At 38.0% G+C, this 10,842-nt stretch overlaps 1 protein-coding gene across 1 annotated transcript; it reads right to left on the reverse strand.

Moving 5' to 3' along the window:
* Positions 1–4,208: 4,208 nt before the first annotated feature.
* LOC149226479 (protein FLOWERING LOCUS D-like) lies at positions 4,209–7,547 on the reverse strand. The gene is made up of 2 exons (XM_089377507.1): positions 5,540–7,547; positions 4,209–5,270 (listed from the first exon to the last, which is right to left on the reverse strand). The coding sequence occupies exons 1-2, from the start codon at positions 7,296–7,298 to the stop codon at positions 4,489–4,491; spliced, it is 2,541 nt and encodes an 846-aa protein (XP_089233633.1). The 5' UTR covers positions 7,299–7,547; the 3' UTR covers positions 4,209–4,488.
* Between the last annotated feature and the right edge of the window lie 3,295 nt (positions 7,548–10,842).

The following is a 10,842-nucleotide window of genomic DNA, read 5'->3' on the forward strand; positions in this document are numbered from 1 at the left end:
AAAGCATTTAGATGTAAAAGAACACAATATAAAAATTGAAGAGGTTAAATTTTGAGCGAAATATATGTGTTTTGAAAAGTTATATTATAATACCATTTCTATATATATATTATTTAATAATTTAATTTAATTTAATTGATTCATAAATTGTAATAAATATTTAATATTAAAAATTATTTATCAAATTTATTAATATGGAAAAAAATATTATATATATATATATTATAAGTTATATTTTATATATTTGATAAATGGTGTATATTATAGTAATGTTTTTTTTCTTCCTTTCTTATTGCAATCTAAAAAAATTTCACATCATACTTAGCAATGTATATCGTAAAATTGATATTTATTTTGGTTTGCCAAAAAAAATTTAAATTGATACTAAATGGATATATTGTTAAAAGACTTCTTACAAAAATATCAGTTCAAATTCCCCTTAGGATATATTGTTAAAAGACTTCTTACAAAAATATCAGTTCAAATTCCCCTTAGGATATATTGTTAAAAGACTTCTTACAAAAATATCAGTTCAAATTCCCCTTAGGATATATCGTTAAAAGACTTCTTACAAAAATCTCAGTTCAAATTCCCCTTAGGATATATTGTTAAAAGACTTCTTACAAAAATATCAGTTCAAATTCCCTTCAATTAACAGATCAAAGAAAATGTTTTTTTCCCTTCACATACCATAACCATAGTTTATGGATAGTATACATTGCATAAATCATTATTTCCCCTCATGTCCCAATCAAAAGATACAAAGAAGTCAATCATAAGTTTTCTACTTGCTTGATATATACAATTTCCATAAAAAGATTTTTCATTTCCCAACAATTGAATTTCTACCCGAATCACTTACATATAATTTTCATAAAAAAATTATAATTTCCATAGAGAAAAAAAAAATCAAAATCATTTTCCATCAATGGAATTTCTAACCTAATCACTTACCGAGTACATATAATTTTCATAAAAATAAATTACAATTTCCAAAAACAATCATTTCCCAACCATGAAATTTCTAACCTAATCACTTACCAAGTACATATAATTTTCATAAAAATAAATTCATTCCCAAAAAAAATGAAATTTCTAACCTACTCACACCAATTTTCGTAAAGAGACTTTCATTTCAAAAAAAACCAATTTTCATAATAAAAATAAAAACTTTCATTTAAACAATTTTCGTAAAGAGACTTTCATTTCAAAAAAACCAATTTTCATAATAAAAATAAAAACTTTCATTTAAAAAAACTGAATTTCTAGCCTAGTCACGTACCAATAAAATCAACCATGTTCCAAACTGAAAACTATTTTTTTAACAATTACCTTTCTCAATTAACATTGTCACATGCCCACATTGGCATGGAGGTGTCCGGTACCATTGCATAAATCAGCCCTGTGCCAAACTGTAAACTAATATTTTAACAATTACCTTATTATTAAAAACCTTGTGATGGGTGTGAATTCGAGTCCTCACCTAAAGGTGGGGAATTGGGAATGCTGCAAGTGCAATTTTCACATTTTATAAATGATACCAGCGCTGAAAAGTAATAATTGCTTTATTACTTTTCAGGTTGGTAGAAGTATTATAATCATATGGTTAAAAAAGAGGGTTAATAAAACCAGAGCGGACACAGAAAAATCTCGTTGAGGTTAAGCTATTTGTTTTCTAGTGATGTAAAGGGTTTAGTTTTGATCTAATAATGTAAATGTGTTTTGAGGAAAAATTAGGTTCTTACAAAATAATTTCAGGAGATAAATTTTGTCCACAAAGAGCCACATATCTTACCTCTGAGAAACCATGCTTCAAAAACACTAAACTAACAACAATAATTTTTTTAATAAATGTCTCATTCATATGATTCTCAAGAAACTACGCCTCAAAACCTAGAAAAATGGTGACAAACAATCTGAAATGATGGCAATTTTTTTATTATAAATGTCTCATTCATATGAATCTAAGTCATAGCATGTCCGTGTTTACTGTGGTACGAGGTACTAAATACTATGATATGGGGCATTACCATTTTTACTTCTATCAATCCCCTTTTATTGGATATCAATGCACGGTTTATACAACTTTAAGAGTCACGAAAAGGACGTGCCCAGATTTCGGTTCCACATAATCTTGTAATTAAATTTAGTTGCAAAAATTTTTAAGCTAAGCATCATTTGCACTGGAAAATTTTGATCTTGTTTTGCACTCATACCTAACAGGGTTAGCAATTTCCTCTGCTAACAAATCTAGTATGAACGTATCTGCTGATTCATGACACTTTTGTAATTAAATTTAGTTGCAAAAATTCTTAAGCTAAGCATCATTTGCACTGGAAAATTTTGATCTTGTTTTGCACTCATACCTAACAGGGTTAGCGATTTCCTCTGCTAGCAAATCTAGTATGAACGTATCGGCTGATTCATGACACTTTTATACTTGTAATGCCTATTAAGAAGATTATCTTTCATAATACTAATAACTTACTTTTGAGGGCTGAATTTTTTTCAAAGAAAACATGATAATGAGAAATCCCAAACTTAAAGCTCGCAAAAATATGCGCAACCTGTCAGGAATATACTTTGTCATAAAGGATTCCACCATATTCTGAGTGGGGAGTGGGGAAAGAGGAATTCTCCTAACAAAACAATAATTTTCGAAACTTCTATCGACCCCACGTCCATCCTAGAAAATAACAAAACACAATATAATGACATCACATAATATAGTAATGGCAAAATGAGGAAAACAATTTAATAGAGTTCAGCAGACTCGTTGTGACATCAAAATCACAACACAAAACCAAATACACCTACACCATGAGATGATGTATTAGTTACATTGCACACGGCAGTGGGGGCTCAACTAGTCACCAGGGATGGAATTTTGACTGGTAAATTGTTTGTCACTCTGCGATTTGTTCATCAAATAAAGTTAAGATTTTGTAAAACAGTTTATAAGTTAAAACTTTGAATGCTCATAATAAAGTAATCTAAATCTTCAAATTTGCCCGACTAACTTATTTTGAAATTCCAACCCTACTTATCACTATTTTCATTTTCATTGATAAGTTTACTCATTTTGAAATTCCAAATCTACCTACCACTATTTTCATTAATAAATTAACTCGATTTGAATTCCCCAACTCTGGTCACCCCTTTTTATTTTTTAAAATTAAAAGGCAATTGACCTCTTTTTCATAGTACTATTATCCCCATGAACAAAAGATGTGATGGAGCACCTCCAAATCAAGTCGAAATGTCCTCAAGAGGTACTGAACAAGCCATCAGCTCGTCTTTGTAGACCTCCCAAGCCACGATGAGCATGTCAGTGCTTAATAAAGATGACATTATACTCTTACTGAAAAAGATGACATTATACTCAAACCTTGAGCTTCTCTAGCTCAAAATTTACTTTTACCATGTAAACGAGAATACAGAAGATTGTGATTTACAAGTTTTGCATGGATGTGGATGTAAGTGGAACCCCAAATCAAGTAAGGAGTAAGGATGTCCTTAGGGCCATTTAGGTTAGTCAATGTGGACTTCCCAAGCCATGATGAATATGTTGGTGTCTATTAAACATGAAATTATGTTTAAAATAAATATTTGGAATTTAAAGAAAAGCCTAAACTAAACAAATCAAAAAAAGAAAAAAAATTAGAAGAAAAAGTCAATCAAACAAATCAACATAATTAATTAAAAAATCAAATTAACTGAAAACCATTTACCTTGCCCATCATGGACAACAAAGATCAGAGAGCCTTTGACATAACCCCAACAGGGAAGAGCACAAGCAAAGACATTAGTGCTCCAACAGATATGCACCCCTGACATGAGAAAGGGGATACATAAGAAACGAAGCAACAGTTACCTGCGTGATGTGAACTATACAATTAGAAAAACAAAGAAATTATAAGCATTAGTAAGTTGATGTCATTGTTGCACAACATTTTTAAACTTGCTAGTGTATAATTTGAAGGGCATGCCATCAAATACACATGTTAAGTTCAGCTTCTTATCGACTTCAACTGCCTATTTATTAGATGGATGGTGTAAATAGTTAAGCGATAACATTGCCATGAAGAGAATCATTCCAGTAAAAACAACCATGTCTACCAACATTATTAAGAAAAATATTATAATGTGGGCTAGATAAAATACCTTATAAAACTGACAAATGTGGGTGAAGGTGAACAAATGCCATGTAAAATTGACAAAACGCAAGAGATATGATTGCTCGAACTTCTTATAAGGAAGTTTCAACAATGGAGTTAATAGAATCGCCTTTCTCAGGGGTGCTAAAGATGGAAACCCCTTCCATGAATCAGTACACATCATTTCCCATTAGAAAGATCGAAAGAATAACCTCTATATACAACTTTGGAACAAATTAACTCTAAAATAGAATCAAAATTGAGTCTGTATCCTCAATATGCCAAAAGAGTTGCAGGTTCCAAAACCCTCCAAATTGTACCAAAAATAGGTTTAAACTTGGGCACCTTTGTTCCCAAAGTCGTATGGGGGAACAGGAGTCATGACATTCTTTTGATAAGATCTCACAAACTTTACAGAAGAAACAAGGGCTTCTCCCACGGCCCCTAAACCTCTTCTGCCAACTAACTTTGCTCTAAATTTCTCACACAAATATCTTAACCTGTCTTCATCTCCCCCACTCACCTCACTCAGCTCAAGCACCTGCTGCCTAGGCAACAAACAGTACAGTTGCAGTTGTTTCGATGGCATCTGACCATGTTGTTTCGTTGGAGCTGAAGAATGTTGTTGACCTGATGATCCTGCATCATCCCCGGTTTTCCTCCCATTTCCCCCCACCGCAACCTTCAACAGTGCCATTGAATTGAGATCAGTGGATTGTGGATCGAAAAGAATGGAGAATCCCCCAAATGCTAAATCAGGCTCCCTGAACAAATCGTTGAGAAGGGCTGCAGATAATTCACTGTCCTTGGATAAACTCTTGTCTGTTTTCTGTGGCATGGACCGGCTATTATATACTTTAGAGATGTTTGCTGCCTCTCTCAAGCCACTCAAGAATGCACCATGCATAGTTGCAGGGTATCGCCGATTGGTGGCCTCTCCAGCGAAGAAGACCCTACCCTCCCCCACACTCTCAGCTAATATATCATAGTCATCACCGGATGCCCCAACTGCAACATGTGAATATGATCCCATACTGAGAGGTTCAGAACCCCATCTTGTACACACTGTTTGGACGGGTTCAGGAACAACCACCCCTCTTGGACCATATATCCCTGTGGATGCCAATCATTAGTTTCTCTCATTGGTCAACTGTAAACTCGAAAGTATCAATCATTAGTTTTGCCCCATTTGTTAAGGACATGTACTTTCTAAATCATAAAAAAACGCTGACTTAACAAATGTCAAAGATCTGACCCAAAAAGCACCAAAAATATCTCAAAAAGCTGACTCAGGAGAATCTCCCACACCTGACCCAAAAGGTAAAACTGCAATAAATAAAAAACCAATAACACAAAGCACACAAGTGATAATAGATTCATACCCCTCAGAATCTCCAGTATTCTTTCGACAGCATCGTTAGGATCCATGCTTTCAAAATTGATGGCAGCTTCCCCTGCAACAAGGGCAATGAGAAGAGCCCCCCCTGATACAGATGCATAGCTGTAGAACAAAAAGAATTCCCCCCTCCTGCTAGCATCATCACATAGATGCCCAAAGGTATCTATTTCAGCACCCCAGAACACAGTGGGGAAAAGCAATGCTACCTTGTTCAACAATCCAAAGCCCAATCTCTTGATAGCTTCAAGCTTCCGATTAGGGAGCTCGGGCACAAACTTTATAGACCCGCTCTTGAGAACCCCAAGAGGCACAGTGCAGAGCACCATGTCCCCTTGAAAAACCTGTCCCCCAGCTACCACCTGCACCCCATCACTCCCATACCTGACAACCCTAACAGTCCTGTCATAGAAAATAGGCAAATTCTCCACCAAGGCCTGCACAAATCTGCCATTCCCCCCGGCGACAAAGCAGTGATCCCCTCCCATCTCGTAAGGGTCATCCTGATCCCAGAACGCCAGCGAAAGTTCCGAAAGCAATCCAGCATTCGCATACTCAAGATTTGCGAGATGCCAATCCAGGAGCCTCCTCTCTTCAGGCTTCTCAGCCACACCATAGACCTGCCTGAAAGTCTCCAGAGCAGTCCCCAGCGACACATCCACAGCCACCTCATCCATGGCCTGTCTGAGTTGGCAGGCCTTATCCAATAACCTATTAAAGGTATCCTCCACCCTGGCATCAATAAGCCCATCAACAGGCCTCCCGTCTGGTTGATAAAGCGGGCACTTATCCCTCACCTTATGAAGCGGAAACCCTAATTGCCTGGCCAGAACACCAATTGGGTTCCCGTGAATCCCCGTTATCACACTTCCCCCTAAATCAGCACTTGCAGTATACCCATTTCCGGCCATTTTCTTGGTAAAAACCCGACCCCCGGGCCTTTTTCGCCCCTCTAGAACCACGACTTTGAATCCTGACTGAAGCATCTGCCGCGCAGCGGCCAAACCAGCCAAACCCGCGCCGATCACAATCACATTCGCCTTCGTCGCCTCCGGCGGCATAACCCCTTTGATCGCGGCAGCAACCCCAAAATTTATATACCCGTGCTGCAACAAAAAACTGTAAGCAGAATTCACCAGGCTCTTATGCCTGCTCCTGATGGATTCCATAGCATGATCCCTGTGAAGCCAGACATTCACATTCTCGCGCCACAGTGCCAGTATATGGTTCCTTACGACTATGTAATTGGTCTGCTCGAGCCCCCCAATGGATGAAACCACGCCAGCTTCGATCTCCTCTTCTGTCAAAGAATCGACTGGGAAACCGACGGAATAAGCAATCATGGTCTCCGTGTCGACCTCCTTCGCCATGTCGAAGGTTTTCTTGCGTCGACCCCCCCTGGAACCCGACGGGTCGTCTCCCAACTGCTTCTGGATGATCTGGTCCATCAGATTCTCGTCGTAAGTAGCGGCCGTGCGGGCGGCCTGTCTCAGCGCGCGTATGTTCTTGTTGTTGTTTGCGCCCGCCGAATCGATCATATGCACTTCTCGCCGCTTCCTCCTCCTCACCGGCTTTTGCGCCTGCGTCGGCGTCGGAGTCTGTGTCGGCTCGGCTGGATGGAGTCCCGAGTTCGAATCCCCCGGGGAAACAAATGTCGAAGGGTTTTCAGTGCAGGAATTGGGGTCGTGATCCTCTAGAGAGTTCTTCAAAAGGACGGTGGTGGCGTCGACATTTGCCGCCGCCATGGCTTTTTGCTTGTGACAGTGAAAAACCTAAACAAGAACAGTCTCTTATGCTTTTGTTGCGCTGTTGCTGCTACTGAGACTCTGCTCGTCGCACTGCCGCTCCTCCTCTACCTCTCCGCCGCTCCATCATGCCTCGCCTTTGTTTTATTTGGCTTTTCTCCGCCCCTCCTCCGCCTAAGCTCCTCTCCTCTGTCCCCTCTGATCTTCGATCTCCGAAGCCGACAACGTCGCGCTAAATAACCCGCGGTCTCAGCCCACCCTTTAAATAGAAATAGATAAAAGGCATGTGCAGTAAAAAAAATTGAAGTATAGCGTGTTTAGGAAAATTAAACAGGGGAAAATAATAGCTAAAAATAACTCTCAAGAGAAGCAATTATTATCTAAGGAACTAGTAGTATCTAAGTTCGACATCCCATCATTATTGTAATGGAAGGCAACCGTTATGGCATATGATTAAGAAATTAGGGGTTTCGTTCATGTTTGTATATGGATTAAAATAATTCGTTTATATGGGGGTTTATATGTTATGGGCTCATTACTGGAATTTATGTGTTTTTAGGTTATTAGTTATTTGGATGTTTTATTTGTATATGGATCACGGTAATCAATTGTTATGTCATAGGGGTTACTATTTATGTGGATGCCTCTATCTATATATGGATCTTCACAATCAACTAATGTGTTAGTAGTAGGGGAATACATATATTCATACCTTTGTTTTCATAAGGATCATGGTATGTTGAGATTTATGGAGGCACTAGCTCTTTGGATAACCCTAAGGATTACAATATATTGAGTCTTATGAATCATCTATCATCTCGACCCCCAAACTAGCAGTATAACGCATTTTTCTTTTCACGAGCTCTTTTCTTGATATTCTCCCAGCTTTTAGCCTATTTTCTCTGTCCATTGTGCTAGAAGTTGGTTTCTCAGGAAAAGCGGGTTGTATGAATGGGGAGCGAGAGGAGAACACACGTTCCTAAATTAGATAAACACGCCTGTCATCTTAGTGCCGACTCTAGCCAAAATACCTTCAACCCTGCAGTCAGAATATTTCTACTCCCTAGCTTGGACGACCAAAGAGCATCACTCTCACGTCAATCACATAAAGAAACAAGGTGCTTTTCTTTCCTATTTGCATATATTGGAATTTATATGTTTTTAGATTATTATTTACTTGGATGTTTTATTTGCATATGGATCATGGTAATTAATTTAGATTGTTATTTATTTGGATGATCTATTTGCATATGGATCATGGTAATCAATCGTTATGTCAGTAGGGGTTACTATTTATGTGGATGCCCCTATCTATATATGGATCTTGACAATCAACTAATGTGTTAGTAGTAGGGGAATACATATATTCATACCTTTGTTCTCATAAGGAGCATGGTATGTTGAGATTTATGGAGGAACTAGCCCTTTGGATAACCCTAAGGATTACAATATATTGAGTCTTATATGTTATTGAGGCAACTTCATATGTAGATGTCCTTGAGGGTCATTGTATATTGTGGTTATATGTTATAGGGATAATTATCTCTATGGACATCCCTAGGGATTGTTACCGCAAAATTTAGTAACCCTACTGCAAAGCTTCATTAGGAAATCTTGGTCTTATGGCAATAATGAGATTAACCACCACTATCACCTTAGTGGCCTTTATCTTGTTGTTTAGTGGTGGATGTTATCCCCACAAGGGAGACTTCCCTAACAAGGTTTAGAAGGTAGTTACTTAATTCACTGGATCTCTGAGGGATTTGTAAATAATATCACACAACAAGATCTTCAATAAATAAGGGCTCGTGGGTGTCAAATGTCTATGTTAGTTTTTGTAGCATTGGACATGTGGTTTAGTCTCGACTTTGATTAGAGAGGCTAAGGAACACAAGATATCCAGAACCTAGAAAAAGTTTGAGGAGAAAACACTAGAGATGGCTCAATTAAGTTAATTGATTAATAACTAAATATTTCCTAAGTCTAACTTAGCAAAAGTGATTAATTAACACGAATTAATTGAGAAAGGTGAGATTTCTCTATAAACTCAAATGGATCGAGTTGGAGATGATCTTAATCATTGATGGGGATCTAATCATGGCCATTGGTTCACCAACGAGAGATTATAAGAGCAACTCAATGGGTAGAGGGAAAGACACACCAATAGTGCGAGTTCCTTGGCAGATTGAGATATCCAATTGCAACAATAGAGCGGGGAAGAAGAGTTTGAGCCAGAAGGGACACAAAGATAGAGAGGGAGCAGAGACAATGATTATGGAGGAGATTTTCAGTGCTGGAGATTCAGTTGCAAGAGGGTCGAGTTTTCCTCAGTGAGGTTGCGCAAGGACTACACAAGAAACTTCAGAGGAGGAGTTTGATTTAGCTAAAGAGAGGGTGGATTCAATTGCTGGAGGCCGGGAGAAATTCCAAAAGGCCAAGCAAGTCATTCTCAGAGGTTGAGTTGGGTAGAATGTCTAAATTAGAGCAGCTTCCGGGTAGTGTGAGTTTGGCTTACGCAAAGGCTGACGCAGGGGCAGTTCTGTAACACCCTTGTTGAGAAATCAAGGGCATTAGCATTAAGGGATTTCTCTTCATTAATGACTGCTTGCGAATGATTTTTACTTCTTTAGATTAGTATATTCTTCACGATAGATTATTAGTGTTCTTCTTCATCAAACAATAACCAATGCATGAACATAAATACACAAGAGACACATCATGTAGGCTATAGGCCATGGCCAAAACCTCTCCCTCTTTGAGAGGAAAACCTGCACAAATTCTTCTTATAGAGATCCCAATTGACGAATACCAAGATTAAGACCCTTGACCTATTAGCCACTCCAAGACTGTAATTATCACCGAAAATATCATAGATGCTCGAGTTCTGAACTATACTTATGTGAAGATCATACCCATATATTTATAGTGGTTGGTCCCATAAAATAAGTCGAACCATGCATAGTCAAATAGGTGTCTCTATTTGATGTGAGCCGACATGAGATTTATCTCTATTTTGAGGCCGACTTCAAGAGGAGGACTAATGATTGTCATTGGAGGGCTTCTAAACATTTTCATAGACTCATATACATTGACTTATGCTCAAGAAGAGTTATTCATACATGACATTGACTCTTTGACTTAATGATAAATCCTAAGGCTCTCAATGGGAGCCACTAACAAATTAAATATCTTGCTCATGAAACCCATGAAGCAAGGCATACAAAAATAATTTTATTTCATTTATTACATCATTTACAAAAGTCACAATTTAATGTCATTATGAAGATCGAACCTAGTTACACTTTTCAACAACCCTACTCCCACACTTACCCAAGTTAATCGGTCTATTGGGGTAAACATGTGACGATAGACTACTATGATGTGATTCAACTCCCCATGTACAGTTAAGGAAATGGAACCGACAAAACAAAACCATTATGACCTTCCACACATGCTACAAAACCTCCAGGAGCCAACCAACCTTTCCGTGCGATCAACCCATGAGATAAATTGACATTTCACTTATCTGATCCCCCAACCGCTC

Source organism: Pinus tabuliformis, chromosome J (genome assembly GCF_031772625.1).
Source record: "Pinus tabuliformis cultivar Carrire ecotype Pingquan chromosome J, CPIR1, whole genome shotgun sequence".
Lineage (NCBI taxonomy): Eukaryota > Viridiplantae > Streptophyta > Pinopsida > Pinales > Pinaceae > Pinus > Pinus tabuliformis.